The sequence below is a fragment of the Octopus sinensis genome, linkage group LG14 (assembly GCF_006345805.1).
Source record: "Octopus sinensis linkage group LG14, ASM634580v1, whole genome shotgun sequence".
Taxonomy (NCBI): Eukaryota; Metazoa; Mollusca; class Cephalopoda; order Octopoda; family Octopodidae; genus Octopus; species Octopus sinensis.
In genome coordinates this window covers 64625093-64648650 of record NC_043010.1, presented here as the reverse complement: position 1 = coordinate 64648650, position 23558 = coordinate 64625093, and the positions used below count along the sequence as shown (strand labels likewise).

The 23558-nt window shown below is 35.8% G+C and overlaps 1 protein-coding gene across 1 annotated transcript; it reads left to right on the top strand.

The window, feature by feature from the left end:
- The first annotated feature begins 86 nt into the window (after positions 1-86).
- On the top strand, positions 87-23558 carry LOC115219451. Its single transcript, XM_029789617.2, has 3 exons — positions 87-458; positions 18231-18317; positions 23381-23558. The coding sequence occupies exons 1-3, from the start codon at positions 383-385 to the stop codon at positions 23539-23541; spliced, it is 324 nt and encodes a 107-aa protein (XP_029645477.1). The 5' UTR covers positions 87-382; the 3' UTR covers positions 23542-23558.

The window sequence follows — 23558 nt, the reverse complement described above, 5'->3', positions numbered from 1 at the left end:
TTCGAGTTCAGTCCCTCTGCGTGACACTTCCAGAGTCTTTGATCATAGGGGTGAGGAAAGAAAACACACACACACACTCGCGCACTAAACACACACGCACATTTACGTACACACTCACTCACATGATCCTGTTCTAAGTCTGCATAGAGACACTTAAAAACGAATTTGTACATCCGTGTGTAAACAATTTCTGTGTTATGGAGTTGTGTTTCAGTAATGAGATCACTTAATAAGTGGGCATGGCCGTTCTTCCTCTTAGAAGGAGACAACAAACAAAGCTATTGTGTCGTTTCCTTTTTTCCGGATAAGATTGTTGAAACTATCATAGCTAATCCGAAACTGTCAGATGCGGTTATTCTTTTGGACGTAGAAGTCTTTAGCAATGCCGACTGGAAACGTAATAGTTTTCTACTTTGGAATATTATTGATCCCATCAATCAAACAGATTTTTACACTGTGTATGTAAACAATATTTTTTAAAAATTCTTATTCTTTCTTTCCGTCTAATTACTGTCTCCACATATGCTGATTAAATGTGTTAGTGGTAATTAATGTCTATCCTAATTATTTGATAATGTATTTTTGATGTTTCATGTTTTCTCTATGCAGCTCAGCTCTCTTTCTTCCTGCTCCCCTCTCTCTCTCTCTCTCTCTATTATTCTCCTTCTCGATATCTCTCTGCTTACCTACATATTTCTTTACTACCAACAAGGGGCTAAACATAGGGGGGTCAAACAAGGACAGACAAAGGGATTAAGTCGATTTTATCGAATCAGTGCGAAACTGGTACTTTATTTATCGACCCCGAGAGGATGAAAGGCGAAGTCGTCCCCGGCGGAATTTGAACTCAGAAGGTAACGGCAGACGAAATACATCTACGCATTTCGCTCAGCGTGCTAACGTTTCTGCCAGCTCACCGCCTCTCCCTCTCTTCTTACATATAGTCACATATATATAGATACACAAACACGCACACACACATCTATATATTATATATATATAGACATATTTATGTAAATAAATAACTAAACACACATACGTATATTCTTAACCTCGTGGTCTCTGGTTCAATCTCCTTGTGTGACACGATACGCAACTATTTTCGTCTATAGATTCAAATCGATCAATGTTACTGAAATCCCTCTTGTATACATGCGTGTGTATGTACGTGTGGGTATGCGTATATATGTATGTATGTGTGTCTGTGTGTGTATGTATATATGTGGTTGTGTGTGTGCGCACGCGTGTGTGTTTGCATATATATGTATATATTTATATATATCAACCTATATATAAATATATGTAAGTATGTATGTACATATATGTGTGATATATATATATATATATATATATATATATATATATATATATACATATACAGACATAGAGAGAGTGTGTGTGAGAGAGAGGGAAATAGACATATATGCATACATATATACATATATATATCTGTTTATGGATGTGTGTTTATCTTTGGACATTTCTCTAAGACCGTTACTGATTCACCGCCCCACTAAAATGCGTCTTTTTTTATGCTCATGTCCCATATCCTAGCGTTGAGTTAATAGAAACTCACTACAATACATACATGACTGAAATGAAAGTTTAAAAAAAAACCCAAAGTTCAGAGTTTGGCATAAATATCGATAAACCTATTCAGCCGGACCACTAACACGGCTGCAGTTTAGTGAACATGTACATACATATGTGTGAGTAAGTGTAACATAACATAATGTATCATAATATAATATAATATAATACGATACGATATTTCAAAACCAGACCAGTCAATCCCATTCCACTGCACTTGACAGCATAAACTACCACAAATCGGACTGGGTAGCAATCAGGTAGGTTTAGTCCTCTATCGATTGGACCTTCACTCTCGGTTCCACTGACATTGAGACCACATGGCAGCACTTTGAGAACATTGTCACCTATACATGCTCAAAATACGCTCCTACGAAATCCACAAACTGACAGAAATCGGTTCCCTAGAGGAAAAAATAAAACAAAATGCTCACATATACAACATCCACATTCAACAACAATGAAAAGGCTGGAGTTGGATAAACTTCATCTGCAGACCGACATGAAAACCTCCGTTGAAAACGAAGGAGCTGCAGAGGAACAGTGGTTAATCAAAAAAAAAAAAAAAATCAAACAAGCGCAGGAGTGGCTGTGTGGTAAGTAGCCTGCTTACCAACCACATGGTTCCGGGTTCAGTCCTACTACGTGGCACCTTGGGCAAGTGTCTTCTACTGTAGCATGAGGCCGACCAAAGCCTTGTGAGTGGATTTGATAAACGGAAACTGAAACTGAAAGAATCCCGTCGTATATATATATATATATATATATATATATCAGTAATGCAATACAAAGTATTGCCTTCCAGTCAAAAGTATCCTTTTCCGGGTGTTTCATCTTTCAGATGTTCTCCCTGGAGGCAAGACGGTTTTTTTTTCTCTAATTTGTTGCACACACGCACTTTTGCTAATACATACGCGGTGAAGCTACACATTAGCGTCGTATTTTTTCGTTCGCTATTTCCAGTAAATATCGGTACTTAGTTGTGCCATTTATTTACTAATTGGTATATATTATATATATAATATATATATATAGATATATATATATATATATATATATATATATATATATATATATATATATATATATATACATATATGTATGTATGCTTGTGTATGTGTTTGTGTGCCTGTGTTTGTCCCCCAACATCGCTTGACAACCGATGCTGGTGTGTTTACGTCCCCGTAACATAGCGGTTCGACAAAAGAGACCTAGTACGTACAAATTCGTAAGCCTGGGGTCTTACAAATCCTGGGGTCGATTTGCTCGACTAAAGGCGGTGCTCCAGCATGGCCGCAGTCAAATGACTGAAATAAGTAAAAGAGTAAAAGAGTAAAGAGAGAACCCATAAAGGTTCTATTCATATGCAAATAAGAATAGAACAGCTGTCTCACCCATTGATCCATTCATTTATCGATGATAACGGCGTTCTCCATCACGATGCTAAAGAAATGGCAGAAATACCGCAGAAACAACACTGCTCTCTTTAGGGATCCCCCTGATATTGACATAAGGATGTAAACGAAGTCGATTCCCAACATAAAATCTCGGACATAACCTTCACTGCTTCAGACGTCATAGAAGCAATAAATGACGTCAAAAACTATTCTGCTGTAGACCCTGATGGATTCCGCGTTCGTCTCCTGAAGGAATGTAGACACTGACATGCAGTCCCTCTGACCAACTGCTGGAGAAATTCTTTAGATTCAGGTTATACACCGAAACAACTCCGATCCCAGTCTGTTATCCCGGTTTTCAAACAGGGAAACAGATCCCCCGCAGTCAACTATCGCCCAATCTCACTCACCTCCCACATCATTAAATTGTTTGAAAGAGTGGTAAGATTAAGGATAGCTGACTACCTGGGCGAGTCACAAACACCTAAATTCAAACCAGCATGGATTTCGCTGAGGCAGGGTCTGTCTAACACAGCTCTTACAGCCTTGGGAACAAGTTCCAACTCTGCTGCCATACATCTTGACTTCAGTAAAGCGTTCGACAGATTTAACCATGATATCCTACTGTTAAAATTGAGAAATGTTGGAATCCGTGGAGAACTTCTACAGTTGTTTGAGTATTTCCTGGTGAACAGAATACAACATGTTGTGGTCAATGTAATCCATGATTAAGGCGGTGAGCTGGCATAAGGCGGTGAGCTAGCAAAGGCGGTGAGCTGGTAAAGGCGGTGAGCTGACAGAAACGTTAGCACGCCGGGCGAAATGCTTTGTGTTATTTCGTCCGCCGCTGCGTTCTGAGTTCAAATTCCGCCGAGGTCGACTTTGCCTTTCATCCTTTCGGGGTCGATAAATTAAGTACCAGTTACGCACTGGGGTCGATATAATCGACTTAATCCGTTTGTCTGTCCTTGTTTGACCTCTCTGTGTTTAGCCCCTTGTGGGTAGTAAAGAAATAGGTATTTCGTCTGCCGTTTCGTACTGAGTTCAAATTCGCCGACGTCAACTTTGCCCTTCATCCTTTCGGGGTCGATAAATTAAGTACCAGTTACGCACTGTGGTCGATGTAATCGACTCAATACCCTTGACTGTCCTTGTTTGTCCCCTCCTGGGTAATAAATAAATAGGTATTTCGTCTGTCTTTACGTTTTGAGTTCAAATTCTGCCGAGGTCGCCTTTGCCTTTCAACTTTTCAGAGTCGATAAATTTAGTACCAGTTGCGTACTGGAGTTGATCTAATCAACAGGCCCCCTCTCACAAAATTTCGGGCCTTCTCCCAAGAGTAGAAAAGAATTTATAATAAATACCCTTTCTCGGCACAAACAAAACCCCACCTAAAAACAACTGACCGATAATTGTCCTTATTTACATATTCAACAGAACGGAAAACTCAGTAAAACGCAAATAATATATACTAAATTATTTAGTTTATCAGAGGGGAAAAGTAAATAATCTTTCTATTCAAGTAAAAGTTTATATATTTATAAATAAAATATCTATTTAAAAAACCAGAAAGACGAACTTGGAAATAAATGTTTTGATCAAAATATGGCATTATTACAATCTTTCATTTATTATTGTTACTATTATCATCATTAATTAATAAATTGAGAAATTAAAATTTGTTTATAAATGTATAATCATTTGGTATAATTAAGATAGAAAATCTAAAATCATTATCTAATATTTTTACTGGCTGTTAAATAATATTTATATTCGTAGTTTAATATTAATTTTAAATGTGCTATCTTAATTATACTAAATGATTTTAAATTTATTGATAAATTTTAATTTCTTAATTTATGAATTAATGATAATAATAGTAATAATAAAAAATGAATTATTGTAATAATGCCATGTTTTGATCAACAACATTTATTTCCAAGTATGTATTGGATCTTTTCCTTTTGAACGGCAGTTTTCAACACAATTTCTAGTTAACTAACCACTTTTAAACTTCGTATACTGGTAGAATGTGTTTATAAAACATCATTTTTTCTTGGCCTTATTGAGAAAATTCTATATGTTGTAACATATTTCGACTTTAATTTGCATAGATTGGTATGTATTGAAAGAGACAGCTAGGTTTTTTATATCTAACATTCTGTATTGTAAAACTTGCACAAGTTGATGTGTGAAAAACAAAATAGGAACTTTGAAAGAAATTTCTATAAAACTTGTATATATATATATACATGCAAACATACAGTTAATTACACCGTGCAACACGACTTTTGTCTTTAGATACAACTGTTTATTCCTATTTGCTTACCTCGAGAAAGTATGGAAAATGGTTAACATTTCCTTCAAACACACACATTCAAATACATACACGCAAACAGTCGCATACACACCCGCACACGCACATATAATCTTCGCCCCACCCCACACATTAAAAGGCCTCCCAAATTTACACTATAGCTCGCTTATATTAACATATCCTGTTTGCATCTCTCTCTATGGAGTTCATAATGAAAGTACCAATTCTATGCGATACGTCAGCCGAAATTTATGAACGTAGAGTCCGATGTTGCGTTAACTGTTCCGGTTCTATCTTTTCTAGAGTTCAAATCCTGCTACGGCCTACTTCGTTGCTTAATTTAACACAAAACACGGCTTTAAAACTCCATACGGCAACTTGAATTTCATAAGCCGTGTCCACTCTTAAAGGTGTTTTGTCCAGACAATCAGTTTGAAGATGCATTCCTTCTTCCGTATCCCTTCAGCAACGAGATCTCGCTGAAGGCTTATGTGCACTGCTTTTCCGGTTGTTTAAAGGATAAAACAGTGAAAACTTGTGTCCTTATCCATGTCAGGCAAGTGTCCAGTGCTCACATCTTCCGCCAGGGACCTTCGGCATGTGTGCCCACATACTGCCCCTTAATCTATATCTAAATTGTTTTGTAATATTTTCTCTAATTGTATCAACGTAAATCTATAGAAATATTAGGTTATCAAGAAAGTTCTTGCGGTTTTTAACTTTTAAATTCAGATGGACATATCTCGGCTGAAATAAAACTTTATTAATTGAAATAGACACCAGAATCAACATACTTTTGCCAACGCCAAACAAGTTTCTTTATGCCAGTAGCGTAAAAATCCTGCGTTCTGTTGGCGATGAAGTCGTTGAAGGCGTGTTTGGCATCGTCTTGGTTTTTGAAGCATTTCTCACGCAGGAGGCTGTCGAGATGCTTGAAAAAGTGGTAGTCGGTAGGCGAGAGGTCTGGTGAGTATGGCGGTTCAACTTCTGCAAAGTCACTTGTGCGACGTGCGGCCGAGCGTTGTCGTGGAGAAGAATTGGTCCTTTTCTATTGTTGTCGGAGTTTCTTATGCATTTCATCCGTTTACTGACAGTACTTCTCCGCTGTAATGATTTCGCATGGATCCAAAAAGCTGTGATGGATGAGACCGGCCGTAGACCACCAAACAGTCACCATGATCTTCTTTTGGTGCAATATCGGCTTCGAAAAGTGCCGTGGAGCTTCGTCGGCGTCCAACCACTTATCTGAGCGTCGCCGGTTGTCGTAAAGAATCCACTTTTCATCGCAATTCACAATCCGGTTGAGAAACGGTCGTTCCTGTTGCGCAAAAGAAGGGAAGACGATACTTCAAAACGGCGTCGTTTTTGGTTGTCCTTCAATTTGTGCGGCACCCATTTCTCAAGTATTTTTGTTTTTCCAGTCTCTTTCAAGTGATTGGAAATTGTCGTATACGTTACGTTTAATCCAGAGGCAAGCTCTCGAACAGTCGTGCGTGGATTGACTTCGACTAAGGCTCTTAGTTGATTGCTGCGAACATCTGATGGCCGACCACTACGCTTATCATCATCAAGATTCTCGTCACCGCTACGAAATTTCTTGAACCACCATTGTGCTGTACGTTCATTAGTGGTTCCTGGGCCAAACGCATCGTTGATCTCGCGAGCTGTTTCAGAACCTTTTCGGCCTAGCTTGAACTGGAATAAGAAAATTATGCGAATTTGCTTTTAGTCCATGCTGTGTTCAACGTTCCGGAAAAAGGCCTAATTATTCAAAAAGAAAATGAGCAACACGATTAGACAGAGAGAAAAAACGGTCTTTAAAATGATATATAAAGTCAAAGTAATTTAACGAAAATTAATTTGAAAATGCATCATTTAAAACCCAAATTAGAACTTCCGTAAGAACTTTCTTGACAACCTAATACCTTCTAAAACTTTGTGGCAAAAGTTTAAACCACTATAACCATATTATTATTATTATTATCATTAATATTATTATTATTATTATTATTATTATTATTATTTATTGTTATTATTATATTATTATTATTATTATTATTATTATTATATTATTATTATTATTATTATTATTATTATTATTATTATTATTATATTATATTATTATTATTATTTATTATTATTATTATTTATATTATTATTATATTTATTATTATTATTATTATTATTATTATTATTATTATTATTATTATTATTATTATTATTATTATTATTATTATTATTATTATTATAGACGTAGCACAGTATACAATATCGTAAAGTTGTTGATTGAAGATATTGTGTCTGCCGTGGTTTTGTACTGTTTGTGAAGTCACAACAAGGACCTCAGACAGACAGCCCCTTAGGCAATATGCTCGCAGTTCCAATAATACCGACTTTTACAAGGCATCTAAATAGTAGGGTATCTCTAAAGTTTTCAGATGACAATAGAGATAACCTTTATCGTAGATGCCACATCTTATCGATCTCAATCCTTAGGTCTCCATATTTATCAATTTATTATTATTATTATTATTATTATTAAGTAGTCTTATTTTTATCACCGTTCGCAGTTCTGTCTGATTTGGGTATATGCTGAGGTTTGTCGCGAAGTTCTTATTGTTACTGTACTGAAAGTGTTTTACGTAGGATGTGTAAGGTGATTAGTAGTACTATTTTCTCAATGTTATATATATTTGTTAGTCCTAGTGTTTTTACTATGTATTTCTCTGAATACTTTTTTTTAATCATACCCAATGCGTCTATTATGAAGGAATTGTTTGTGTTTTTAGACTCCATATTCGAGTTACCTTTATTTCCAGGTTTTGTATTTCAAATGTTTCTCCATTTCTTTTAGAGAAACGCTGTCATCTGTTGGTGACATTTATGGTATATATTTCATGATTATTGGTGCTGACTTGTTCATGTCTATTGTTTATTGGATCCATGTGTGGGAAATGCTATGAAAAGCTTTTCGGTAATCGATCCAGGCCATACTTAGACCCTTCTTCTTTCTACGGCTGTCTTCAGTTATGGCTTTATTGAACATTAGTTGATTTTTACAGCCGTATGAACCCTATATATTCGTTATATTCGACGTGTGTATTTTAATAGAGAGAAATTTGTGGTTTTGGTGTGTTAGCTCGATTTTTAGCGTGATATTCCGGTACTCTACTTAATTTATTTGTATATTTTACCGATATAGGTATAAACTTGCTGGCCACTTCATTACTACTACTACTACTACCATTATTATTATATTATTATTATTGTCATTATTGTTATTATTATTATTATTATTATTATTATTATTATTATTATTATTATTATTATTAATGGTAATAATACCTTACACAGTTTTATGTTGTACCGGATCATTTTATGTTCATTTTTGAATGCCGCGCGGGCATTCGAATGAAAGAACGCGCAAGGTGTAGTGTAATGAATATTTTCAAAAACTGATGAGCCTTAAGTATATTGATACGAAAGTTGAAAGCAATTAATACCGGAATATCTCTCTCTTCTTGCTTCTGTAGTTCATACAATGTAAGCCTATTCCTGTTATATTCGTTACATTCGTCGTGTGTATATCTTAATAGTGGGAAGTTTGTGACTTTGGACAGTCAGCTCTATTTTTAGCAAGTCGTATGCTAATACCCTACTTAATTTATTTCTATAGTTTACCTATATAGGTATAAACTGTCAGGCCACTTTATTATAAAGTTATTAATATTATTAATGGTAATAGTACCTTATTTAATTATACATACATACACACACACACACCACACACACACACACACACATATATATATATATATATATATATATATATATATATATATATATATATATATATGCGCGTGCATATGTTTATGTAGAGTAGAAAGAAAAACAGGAGATACGAAATGATTATATTTTATATCTACTTAATGAGATAATCATTAATGATTGGATATATTTGATTTAAACTACATACGTCTATAAATTACAGCCCTTATAGTGGCTTACTCTGCAATTTGTAGCCTGGTCCATAAATACAACAATCCATCCATCCATACATACATGCACACAACATACACACACACATATATACATATTAAAAGTAAAAGCCGGTTTATGGAATTAACCATGTGGTTCCGTCCATAAAAGGTTTAGCTTTGTGGCGTATCGTCAAACCCAATACCTGCTGGCTTAGGGCTACTGACCAAGGCGTTTTCTTTCGCTAGGGGTTTCACGAGTATTAGAGACAGCGATGTAAAAATTATTATGCATACCAGAAGAACAGCGCTGTTCAACAAAGGTTCGGCATGGGTCGAGCAATCCGACCCCACGGGCTCTTTGACGTAGCGATGGGAACCTACAACAGCGCTGAAGTATGCGACCTCATTGAGTTGTATATCGTAGATACCCTTGGGAATAAGTTCCCCTCTTTCCTCTTTGTCCTCTGCAGAAACGACGCCTCGGCTATCTATTGGGGAGCAAGCGGGTATACACTAGATAGGCTTTGGAAAATCTTAATCGGCACATTTGCCTCCATGGGTTTGAAGATCAGCATAGCAGCCAACCTCACAGCAGCAGACTTCTTTGACGTTAGGCTCCTCTTGCGCTTCGGTACTTGCGCGAGAATCCTAAAAGTCTCGCTCGAAGCAGGGAACATCCTTAACTATAGAACGGAGATTTTCAGGCCATCTTTACATTTTAGGAAATTCCTGCTGCTGTTTCGAGCCCACAAGATGGCGGCACAGCCAGAAATAAATAGCCAATGTCAAAGAGAGATAATCCCCTACTGTTTACCTTGGTAACGCGGCTTTCCCCCTCCATATTTCGAAGAGGTCTTAGGTCAACATGTTTTGGGATCTGAAGATACGTCATAAAGCTATACCCTTAATGGAAGGGAACCCATGGTAATCCAGTAAACCAGCTTTCTCCACTTTTAATATATAGTGCTTTACATCTTACAGTGTGCTTATGTTTTCTACATACGATCCTTATATATATATATATATATCTATGGGACAAGAAGTCGAGATAAAAAAGCAAACAAATTGAAAGGAGTTTTCAATGTTTCGAGCTTGCGCTCTTCTAGGATAGATGACGAGAGACAAAACAATAAACGTATCTCAATTAGACAATTTTGACATGCTCAGATACATGCATGAGATAAATTTAATTGAAAGAAAAGCAATTGTCTAATTTTTCAAATACACACAAGTCAACTGCACATACCACAGATACAAAACAGTTTTCATTTGCATAGAGCCTTCTTGACTTCTAAATACAGAGAAAGCAAGCAGAATTTACAATACGGAAACATCAAAGTCCCATGTCAATTAACGAGCAGAAGAACTGAGGAGCGACAAAGAACACAAGAAAAGACAGAAAAGACTTTGGAGTTAAAAGAAAGAAGAATAAAGCACAGGGACAGAGAGAAACACAAGTAGAAAATGGAAGAAGGCTGACAGCAGCAAGATAAATAATAAGTTTCATATGTCAGGAAGAAGCCCATTAGCTTCGACGATGTTTGTGCATATAAATACGCATACATATTTCTATATCAGTGGATGTATGCAAATGCATATGCATACATACATACATACATACATACATACATACATACATATATATATATATATATATATATATATATATATATATATATATATATATATCCAGTCTCACGCCATTTCCGCTCCACCGGTCACTCCTTGCAACACCTGTCTGTGTTCGGATTGACCTTGCACAGAGGCCATCCAGATTCCCGCTTGCGCCGTGAACAGGTACTAATCTTCTCTCTTCGCTCTTTTACGCTGTTGGGCTCAACTTTCCCCCCTCTCACTCTCCCCACAACCCCCACTCTACCCCAACCTCCAGACGAACCCACACCCCACATGGGTTTTCCCCACTCTCGCCCCCACCTCCCCACAATATCACACCACACTACACTACACCATACAACATTACACATCACAACACACCACCCACAGCACACCGCCCACACACCCATCCCTACATCTTTACACCTACACATACATACACATATATTACGTCACAACACACCACCTACACACCCATCCCCATATCTCCACACCCATACATACATACATACATACATACATACATACATACATACGTCCTGACCACCAGCCCTCTTTCACACGCACATACATAGTCTCTTATACACACACGCACCTTTGTTTTGGAAGTCACTTGACCCTGTTATCTCCCCTACTGTCCCTCTAGCGTCTAACGTCTGACCTCTGACCTCTGACCTCTGCCTGAAGTCAGAACGCCATGATAGATCGTTAGCTCCTACACGCATTTTTGCTCTCCTTGTTTCTCTCCTTGTCTTTTTTTCTGTGTATATTTCTGTCGAAGAGCGTAGGCTCGAAACGTAAAACACTTGTTCTATTTCTATTCCTGAGCGTCATACTAATACATTGTTTGTACTCCACCAGCCTTCGTCTTTTGTTTATTTTCGTAAACTTTCCCGTTATACATATATATCTATATATATATATATATATATATATATTTAGAGAGAGAGGGGGGAGAGAGAGATATGCATACACGCACATGTATACATATGTATGTAAACATGTCTTGTATGGAAATATACATTTGCATATATGTGTGTTTGTGTGTGTGAGTGTGTGCATATCTATGTATATAATATATACATGCATACGTATATATATACGTATATGAGTGTGTGTATAGCAATCTTACCTACAATTGTAGTTTTGTGGCACGAAGCAAAGCAGGCCTTGTCCTCGACTCAACGAAACTCAGTAAATGATCCACAACCACTCAAGCAAATGCAGTTTTCAACTTGTCCCATTTGCCAAAAGGTTTGCAAGGACACCAGCAGATTTCAAGTGACTCACTCGTGTCCATTGAACAAAATCTGCAAAAACACCACCAAACTACCACTCAGAGTTCGCGATTCCGTTCGTCGAACGGTTGTGATCAAGACTGGAACAAAATTGTGGTGGTGCACATATCAAATCAGATATTACACACACGCACGCACACACAAATTGTGCATAGATATATACATATATTTTCTTTTACTTGTTTCGATGATTTCCCTGCAGCCATGCTGGAGCACTGCCTTTAGTCGAACAAATCAACCCAAGACCTATTCTTTGTAAGCCTAGTGTTTATTCTATCGGTCTCTTTCCCAAGACGCTAAAGTAAGGTGCCGTAAACACACCAGCATCGGTTGTCAACATCGCTGGGGGAGAAACACAGACACACATATACATTCATACATACATATATACATATCTATCTATATTTATATATATATATATATATATATATATACGCCATGATAGATCACTTAGCCACTACACATTCTTTATTTTCTCTCTTTATTATGTCTCCTTGTTTCTTTCTGTGGAAGACCGTAAGCTCGAAACGTTAAAGACGTTTTCACCCCCCGAGCGTTATACTAACACAACTGTTTGTTGTCTACACCACCTGTCTTCGACTTTCGTTTCAATTTGTTGTGAATTCTCCATATATATATATTATATATATATATTATATATATATATGTGTGTGTGTGTGTGTGTGTGTGTGTAGGTATTATATATATATATATATATATATATATATATATAAAATAAAATGCAAAATGGGACAATAACGCAAAACATCCGGACAACCAGGTGATACAAAAAGGGACGACAAAACATCCAGATAGACGATACAATAAAACACGGACGGGTCATTCGAAGCCTTTTATCTTCAGTCAAGAACCGGATCATCCTCGCAATTTCGGCTGATTAATCTTAAGATTGCTCCAATCTGGCCAGCCCCAAGGAAAAACTAAGCTAAGAGCATTAGATTCCTTGGAAAAACGCAACGACTGAACTGCTAACAGAACAATGTTTTACAACATCCTAGTATGATTCCCTCTTGCCTACTTAATGGTTTAACATTCCTGCTTCCAAAAGATGAAGAAACATAATAGGACAGAGTTAGTAGTATATATTCTCATCCGAAGCAAGGCTCAATGACCTCACTACCTCTTCCTAGTCTAAAAAAAATTTGGAGGGCTTCCAAGCAGTGCTGTTTTCTGCAACTGCTCCATAAAATCCCATAGGATCTTGGGATTATCATTTTCGATGATGTCTTCGAGTTTGTGTCCGTATCAATGTTTTGCTCTGTCAAGTCCATACTTATTGCAAAGTGTCCAATGGACAATCCTTACTATGTTGTCATGACGTCTCTTATATTTTTTTCTGGACTAGTGGCGTACATTCACTGGTAGTATTCCATACGGTTTCACCATTTTGTCCGCAAATTCTGCACTTTCCACTTTCTGATGTGCTATCTATTCTGCATTTGATGTAAATGGTTCTTAATGCTTGTTCTTGGACTGTACAGATTAGAACCTCCGTTTCCGATTTAAAATCAGTTTTAATCATCCATCTTTTTTCTCTTTCTGTCTTATCTTCAACATCCCATTGAAATTGTTCATACATTCTTTTTCAGTTTCATTCATTCTCAAGAGTGCTTTATCTTCCATCCTATACAAGCCTGATCTTTTTATTTCCAAGAATAGCGGTTCTGTGGCATTTTTAACATATCATGTTGTTTTCTTCTGCTCTAATGCTGTGTTCGCATCCAATCAGTTCTTTTCCTCCACTTATTCTTGGTGCATAAAGACTATCTCCGTCCCTTTTTGGGTGGAGTATTCCATATCTAGTTAACAACTTTCTTGTCGTTTTATATACTGTTTAGTTCGTCTACAGCCGATACGATTACTCCTGCTCCATATCTAAGGAGTGAAACTGCCCAGGCGTTGATAGCATTAATCTTATTCCGTAAGTTTAATTTTGATTTAAGGATTAGTCTCAGTCTGCGCAAGTACACCACCTTAAATTCTTCTGTCATTTCTTTCTCCATTAATTTATCCATTTCCAATATCCCCAAGTACTTATAGCCCGTCTCTTCTATTTGTTACATAAGCTCCCCCGACGGTATCGCTTGCCCATCCGTACATTTAATTTTGCTTCTCTTCAAGACAAACACACTGCACTTTTTCAGTCCGAACTCCATTCTGATACACTGACAGTATACACCGTATCAACAAGGGAACTGACTTAGGATTCAGCTTTATCATAAAGTTTGAGGTCATCCACGAATAGCAAGGGGTTGACTCTTTGTTGGAGGCTCTTGAATAACGTACACAGCCTTTGCTTTCCTCAGAATCAGTGTTAGTGGTATCATGCACGTAACAAAGAACAATGGGGACAGGAAGTTCCCTTGGAAGATGCCACTCCTGATTTCTATTCCCCTACACTTCTATATGCTGTCAGTTCCGTTCGCCACTTAGCTATACCTTTTCCAAGCAATCGTTCAACATTCGATGCAATACCATAATCCAAGAATGTGGGATCATATGGTATGCCTTACGATAATAGATCTATGAGATGGGTAAGTTAGTTTTCTTTCTCTTGCAGTCTCTAAGTAAAATTTTGTCTACCAGGAGTTGATCCTTGTTACCTCTGCACTTACGCTTGCAACCCTTCCACTCATGTAGCAGGACTCCATTTTTTTCCAGATGTTCGTACGTTGAATCTGCGTCTATTCCAGTCAATAATTTCCACATGGAGCAAGCAGGATATCGGCCTCTAATTGTCTACCGTTTTGTCTTTTACGATGTTTTTCAAGCACAGCACTATTCTACCCATTGCAACCACTCTGCTATTACATGGTCGGCAATTAACAAGCTGTTAATTTGTGCAGCTATTCGTGTATGACATTCACTAAGCTTTTGATCAAGTAGCCTTGAACCCCATCTGCACCTGGGGCCTTCAAGTTGCCCATGTTTTTGTTGATCTTCTTCACTTCCCTAACTGAAATGACTAGATCTGCCTGTTGTGGACACACTACTGATGCAACCATTTAGCATCCTTCTTGTGCTCCTTGTCTTTGCTCCAGATGTCACACCACAACCTTTGACTTTCAATGTTATATGGTATCATCTTTTCATCTGTACACTCTCCATTTATTTCTTTGTATAATCTCTTCTGATCTACACAGAAATAAGCTATTCTGCTGGTATTCCTTCGTTTTTCTTTGCAACGAGGCGCTGTTTCAGTGTCTCCATTACCAATTTCAAGCTCTTTCTTTCAATACCCATACTTTCTGTTCAGTGCCCTGTATTTCTGCTCGCTTTGAAGCTCCTCCCTTTCGTTTCGGTCTAACATGTAATTCAAGAGCATATCAAACCCCGCCTATATTCTTCTTTTCTACCATGGATCTTTTCTTTTGTCACTCCCAATATATTTATTTTTCTTGACATCAACACCCACATTTTCTGCTACAACAATACTTGATCGAATTATTTGTTTCTGTGATGTTCTTTGTTAGGATGTGTTTCAGAATTTCATTCACATTTTTTGTTTCTTGATTCAATTTCCAATGTTCAGCCTTTTAAAGGTTGCAACTAATGTCACTGACGTTCTTCTGTCGCGTTGCCTTTATTCTGTTGTAGAATGCCTTTTGCCCATCTATCAGGTAAACAGTAGTTTTATTGTCTTCTTCGAGACCATCTATATGTCTCTCATCGAGTAAGTGGTGCTCTTTTCCAGAAAATGCATCATCACTATTCTGCGCTGGTCCCCAAAACTCTGAGTATCTTCTTGCTTGCTGAGAGTTGGGCACGCGCCTTCTTTGGAGGGGGTGAGTTATCATGCTTCCATTGCTTCGACTGGACTTTAGTATCAGGATCAGTGATTGACTCATGTTCCATCCTGTGTGATAAGTCTGTTGAAAAAAGCCTACTCGTTTTCTTGGCACATTGCCAAAATTGTCTGGGAGCACTTGACTCGTTCCTGCTTCTGAAAAGGTGTGAGCATCCGGGGACTCCATCGAGCAGACAACCTCCGCATGTGCAAATTGCTGTGAATGATTTTGTCCGCGGACCCTATACTTATCTTCACTTCTTGAGCGAGTTACCGAATAGTTATGCGGCCATCCTCCAAAATAGCGGAATCCACCTTATGATATCGTCATCAATGGCGGAATGCGGTCGTTCAGGAACAGGAGAAGTTTCCACCGATGTCCGACCACATTGGAACTAGTGATGCTGGAGCTTGACTAAGTCGAATGATGGTGAATCGTCACCATAAACTTCTTTAATTTCATTGAAAGTCTCTTTTGGTAAGACCTTTCAAGTATAAGAACCTCGAATGAAAACTGCCTCCACTATAACACCTTGGTCCACTTCAGCAGCCGTAAAAGATAAATGAATGCTAGTGGAACGGTGCAATTTACAATGTGACATGTAGAGACGAATGATTATACATGTATAGTTCCGTTTCCTGCAGTAACGCGAAGGGGGTCAGAGAAAACCGTAAATGAACGCTCCTCGTTACGTATATATTGATAACTAACCTTATAACTAACTCCACAAATTATCTGGACATAGAATGAGATATTACCTAAGAAGCTGCATAGTCATCACAAATTTCAACAGTAGAAAGCAATAACAAGCAACATGAAACGAACTACCAGATATTAGTATCAGACAGAGACATAACTACTAAAAAACCAAGCTTTGAAATATTTTTTGATGTCTTGTTATTTGCGCTGCAAACACTCCATGTCCGTCATAATTAATCTTATTAACATTCATACTAATTATGCTAGTCTCAAACTCCCAATGGTAAACTGTAAATAATAATCATTCATTGAAATATTACATTTCTATAATATAAGCAGTAGTGGTACGATAGAGTAGTTGTATACTGTCAACTTAATGTGACAGTCCCATGAAGGGAATCACGCCACTGCTATTTAGCCCTAGAAAGCAGCAACGCTTCCTGTCGGCCTTGACCATTCAGAGAAATTATAATTTGGAACGAAAATATCATCTTTATATCTACGACAGGCACTAAGCTGCCTAACTAGACTTAATGTTTTCTTTTTCTAAATCTTTAAGCAAGTACAAGTCGGCTAAAACAAGGTCAATAATTACTCCCATGATAATGCCTCTATGCTGCCTAGGTAATTTACTATTAAACGAAACATTTCCATTATATGATACTATTTTTATTAATCTTTTGAAATTATCATTTTAATTATACACTAGTATGAACACATTTTACTTTGCATTTAACATAAACGTTCTCTATTCTCTATCGAATGCAAAAATTCCATTATCTACCTAATGCCCAATAATAAACTAAGCCTGCTAGAACTGCTCTAAGCTCATTGCTATAAAAATCCCTCTCCTACATGTCTTACTCTTTACTCCAGCTCTAAACCTCAAGCCAATCACTATCTACTGTATTTTATTACACAGACCTCATGATTTTATATAGTTTATATGATTATAAGGCGCATGGCTCAGTGGTTAGAGCGTCGAGCTTACGATCGTGAGGTTGTGAGCTCGAATCCCGGACCGGGCTGCGAGTTGTGTTCTTGAGCAAGGCACTTTATTTCACGTTGCTCCAGTTCACTCAGCTGTAGAAATGAGTTGCGACGTCACAGATGCCAAGCTGTATCGACCTTTGTCTTTCCCTTGGATAACACTGGTGGCGTGGAGAGAGGAGGCTGGTATGCATGGGCGACTGCTGGTCTTCCATAAACAACCTTGCCCGGACTTGTGTCTAGGAGGGTAACTTTCTAGGTGCAATCCCATGGTCATTCATGACCGAAGGGGGTCTTTACCCTTTACCCTTTTAATATTATAACATTATTACGATCCCGGCAATAAAGTTTCGGTCTGTATTTTCGCTGAAAAGCTTTCCCTTCATTTTTATTTTCACTAACAAATGTTTTGATTTATGTCATTTTTATTGCCGAGAAAGACATGAATATGATATTTTCATATTCCACTAGATTTCTAAGGTATCTCACTTGATGGTTTCTTAAAAATAAAAAAATTATTTTTATTTATATTAAAGCCCAATGTGATATCACCAAAGGAGATTGCGTCGCAGATAATAAGAGGGAACTTGATTATTGTAAAAGTACTTGCTTCAGAAAACCTGGTAAGTTTAGTAGTATTAGTGTTATTTTATATCATTTAATAGAATAGCATGATCCAGCTCTTACTCTCATATTTTGCATGTTCCATCATCTTGTAATAGTTTTAGATTCCTTCAATAGAGTGCGGTTTCTTATTGCTTTGTGGGTGCTATTATATGCAATTATCTGTATGTGATCATGTTCACACATGCTTGAAATACTGATTCCGTTCTGTAAATTACCATCACAGTAAAGAAGACAAAGAGGACCACGATGCGTATTCTATAAGAAGACAGAGAATGACTTAGAGCAAGAGAAAATATGTATCAATTGATAACTATGATTAATCAATTTTAGGCAGAAGTCATTAGGAAAGTTTTATCAAAGGCTACATACTTTTAAGAAAATATATAACTAATAATATGAATTTTAAATATGGAAAAAATAAAAATTTTGAAATATTTCAAAATGGATGCCTTTTGTTATAAAAAGCAGATGATGCTAACATAGTTAACATGTTCCTGTTTATAGCATTCATCTGATAAATACCCAATACTAAACTTTATTCTTTTTCTGATTTACTTAAATTTCATTAAGTGATGGGAATGTCACCTGTATCATCACATATATTATATATATATATATATATATATATATATATATATATATATATATATATATATATATTATATATAATATATATATATTTATACACATGTAACAGTTACACACCGGTGATGTCCCGATGCAATTTATGCCTTGAAGAAACTCAGGAAATCATTGCACTCAGAGAAAAAACGTGATAAATACACAAATAGACACTCCGAGGTGATCACATCAGATAAACATAGACGCAAAACATTGTTTCTGAATTTGAAAGAAAAATGCATTTTGGAACGAAATAACATCAACCACCCTTAGTATATTAGAGAACAAGGAAAGAAGAAACCAATGTTTAGGATGTTAAACAATATACAACTGTAATAGCAGAAACAAATAAAAGGTCACTCTAAGAAAAAATTATTTATCAATTCGGGCAACGAACTCCAACAGCTGATGGCTGTAGTGGCTGTAACGACTGACCTGTTTACTTCAGACTTCATTGAAGATAGTGATGCCATAAATGAGATCGAACAAAGGAATGTACAGACGGAATAGCAAAATAAGCCCAACATCACCAGACACACCGCCATCCCCATATAACTGCCGTTCCTCCCTCTCTTTCCAGCACTTCGTCCCTCCTCCACACACACAAATACCCACCTAAATAGCCACATAAATTAATGAACCTTCGTACTGGTTAAAAGGATAAACAGCCCTTTGTTAAACATCTATTAATGTTTATCACCTGAAGAAATAAATCCATGGACGTGATTTACCCGAGGTCCACGAATATCATGAACTACACGTAATCGTGTCAGGAATACGGACGGCGGTCTTAGGAGGCATGTGATTTGTGGAAGCGTGTGTAGCGATGTATTAAATGCTTATAAATTTCATCCACGCATTATTGCTATTGGTACTGTATTTATCCTATATTATATCGGTACAGCTCGATGCAACACTAAAATCTGGTTATACACACACACACACACACATATATATATATATATATATATGTACGTATATAGATAGATAGATAAAACTTAGTTGGAAAAGGATGTGCGTGGTGTTCAATCTTATATAATATAAATAACATGTATATATATATATATGATGCATATATACATACGTATATATAAATACTTACATGTATATATATATATACTATATATTATATAATATATATATATATATATATATATATATATATATATAGACAGATAGATAGAGTGAGAGAGAGAGAGAGAAACGGACGATAACTGATGAAGGGTCACTCTATGGTGTATCTCTTGTTTCCATTTGTTTCATGTATATATATTTTCTCCTAAGACTATTCACATATGTATGTGTACACTTGTATATATGTATTGTATATATTATAGAAACGTATGGGTGTTAGTAGGAATATACGCATGTATGTGAGTGCGTGTATTTACGCGCGTGTATATGTATGTGTGTGTGTATGTATATGTGTATATGTATGTGTGTGGATATATATATATATATATATATGTATATATATGTATATATGTATATATATATGTGTGTACGCTTGTGTGTTTATGTATATGTAGGTATGTAGAGTTATGTGTATGGGTATGCATGTATGTATATATACATATGTGTAAATAGGTATATATGTGTTGTTTATATGTATGTATCCGTCTGTATAATGGGTAACTGCATGTATATACATTTATTATTTATTATTTATTATTTGAGTATGCATGTATGTATTTATGTTATAAGGATGCGCGCGTGTGTGTGTATGTGTGTGCATATGTATAAACATATGTATACATTTATGCATGTATGTACTTATGTGTATATATAGATGTGCGTGTGTGTGTGTATGTGTATGCATGTGTGTATGTATATGTATGTGTATATATGTATATATATACATGTGTGTATATATATATATGTGTATGTGTATGTATGGTGTATATGTGTATGGGTATATATGTGTATATGCATGTATGTATGTGTATGTGTGTACATGTATGGACTTGTTGGGTTTCTTTTTTATATATGTAGCTAGATGTGTGTGCGTGTGTATTAGTATGTGCTTGTGTGTATATATACGTGTATGTATATGTATAGATATATGGATGTATGGGTATGTAGGTATGCATATGACTGGTGTAAGTATATATGTGTATGTATATGAGGTATGGTATGCGCGTACGTGTATGTATGTGTGTATATATGTATATATGTGTATGTATATATATATGATATATATATATATATATATATATATAAGTATTATGTATATATGTGTATATGTATATATATATATATATATATATATATATTATGTGTGTATGTATGTGTATATGTATATTATATTATTTATTTGTGTATATGTATGGACTAGTCTTCTGTGGGTGTATAGATGTATGTATGTGTATGCGTGTAGATATGAATTTGTAGGTACGTGTACGTATGTGTATATACGTGCATGTATGTAGATGTATGTATGTATGTATGAATATAACATGTGCGTGTGTGTATGTGTATGAGTGTACGTGTGAGTGTGTGTGCGTGTGTGAGTGTTTGTGTTCGTATCAGTGAGTAGAAAGATAGAAAGGAAGGCAGAGGGGCAATAAATGGACTCTTTAGACTAGTTCCCTTGGGACGACATCACTTCAGTGCCGGGCTGGCTGGCCGAGGTCAAGATAAAAATAAAAATAAAAACAAAAGTAAAAAATTAAAATAAAATTAAAATAAGGGAAGAAATGTGTGTGTATGTGTGTGCATGTATATGCATATGTATGTGAGTGTGTGTATATATATGTGTGTGTGTGTATATATATATATATATATATATGTATATATATATATATATATATATATATGGATAGGTATGTATGTGTATGTATGTATATATATGTGTGTATATGGGTGTGTGTATATATATGTGTATGTATATATATATATATATATATATATATATGGATATGGGAGCGCGTGTGTATGGGGGTGTATATCCCCTTATATATATATATGTGTGTAGACATATATAAGTGTATGTATGAGTATGGGTATGGGCGTGTACGTAGATACATGTATACGGGTACATATGTACATGTGTATATGGGTGTATGTGTGTATGTGTACGTATATGTATGTGTATATATGTATATGTGTATGTATGTATATGTGTGTATATGTATGTATGTATATGTATACATATGTGTATGTGTGTGTGTGTGTATGTGTATATGTACATGTGTGTGTATATATATATATATATGTTGTGTGTATGTACATATATATATATATGTATATGTATAAGTGAGAGTCTCCTTATTTACCTAAAACTCTATTTTTCTATTTATTCTTTTATTTATTCTTTTATCTACTTTACCACCGATTCCTTTGACCACTCCCCTAAGAATGATAGTTTGCGCCATGTCTACCCCAAAAATTCCCCCACCACCACCCCTTTGAAACCTGCCTAAATGTATAAATGCCAAAACTACTCTGTCACCTAGCTTCCTGATGATTTCTTTTGAATGAAACAGTTCTAGTCCTGTAGAAGCTCCTTCTATAAAATAATTAAATATATATATAGATATATATATATATATATATATATATATATATATATATATATATATATATCTGCTTATGAATATATGGTATTTTAGATTATAAAATTTATAATGGACCTCAGTTTTGAACGTTGTGAAAGATTTATTCTCCACGCAGTAAAATTTGACAAGTTGTTTTCTGCAATGTCAAGTTCTCAACAAAACTTTAAAACTATATGCGTGTATTATTCTCTTCTATGAATGTTATATCTTTAAATTATCCCAGTACTACTAGGTATCTCCCAGCGGCTTTTCAATGAGAAAATATACCAAATGGAAGGACTCACAAACTTCAATAATTCAAGATATATGATAAAAATGAAAAACCTGAAAGTCTGCAATGGTTAAAGACACCCATTTTCTCATTGGTTGGCCTGCTAAAATCATACCCTATTGTTCTGAGAAAGAACCATACTGGATAAAGTGGAAACAAGATAGACATGGGTGTAAAATCTTTGATCATTGGTCCACGGAATGAATGCTGAGTGATGCTAAATAACAACAATGGCATTAAAAATGTGTCATAGATGTGAAGAAAATATATGCGTAAATAAACTTGAGAATATGTTGTTTTAATCACTAATCATTTGTATTGTATGTCTTACAACCGAAAATTATGCGATATAAATATATTAATGTTCAGGGCAGACAATGGAGCAGCGTAGAAGCAAACTGTTTGCCAACCGATGTTAATATACGGATTAGTTTATTTCTCATCACTGAGATTGCTAATGCTCTTTACAGTGTATAAATCATAACGCTATCTTAATATATAACTTTTTTTATAAATTAAATACTATCTAATATTAACGAATCAATATTATTTATTAAGAGAATTATTCAAAGAAATGTTTTAATAATGTTGATATATTATTTGTTTTCAGACAGTTGTAAAGGTTATGGTGATGTTGGCTTGTTTGGGAAAGACCAGAAATACCAATGTAACTGTAAACACCTTAGTGACTGCCAGTTCCAAATCCTTAGTAAATGTGAAAATGGATGCTTACCTGGATTTAAAAAGCCATATTGTCAAAAGCGTAAGTAAAATGATTGTTAAAAATT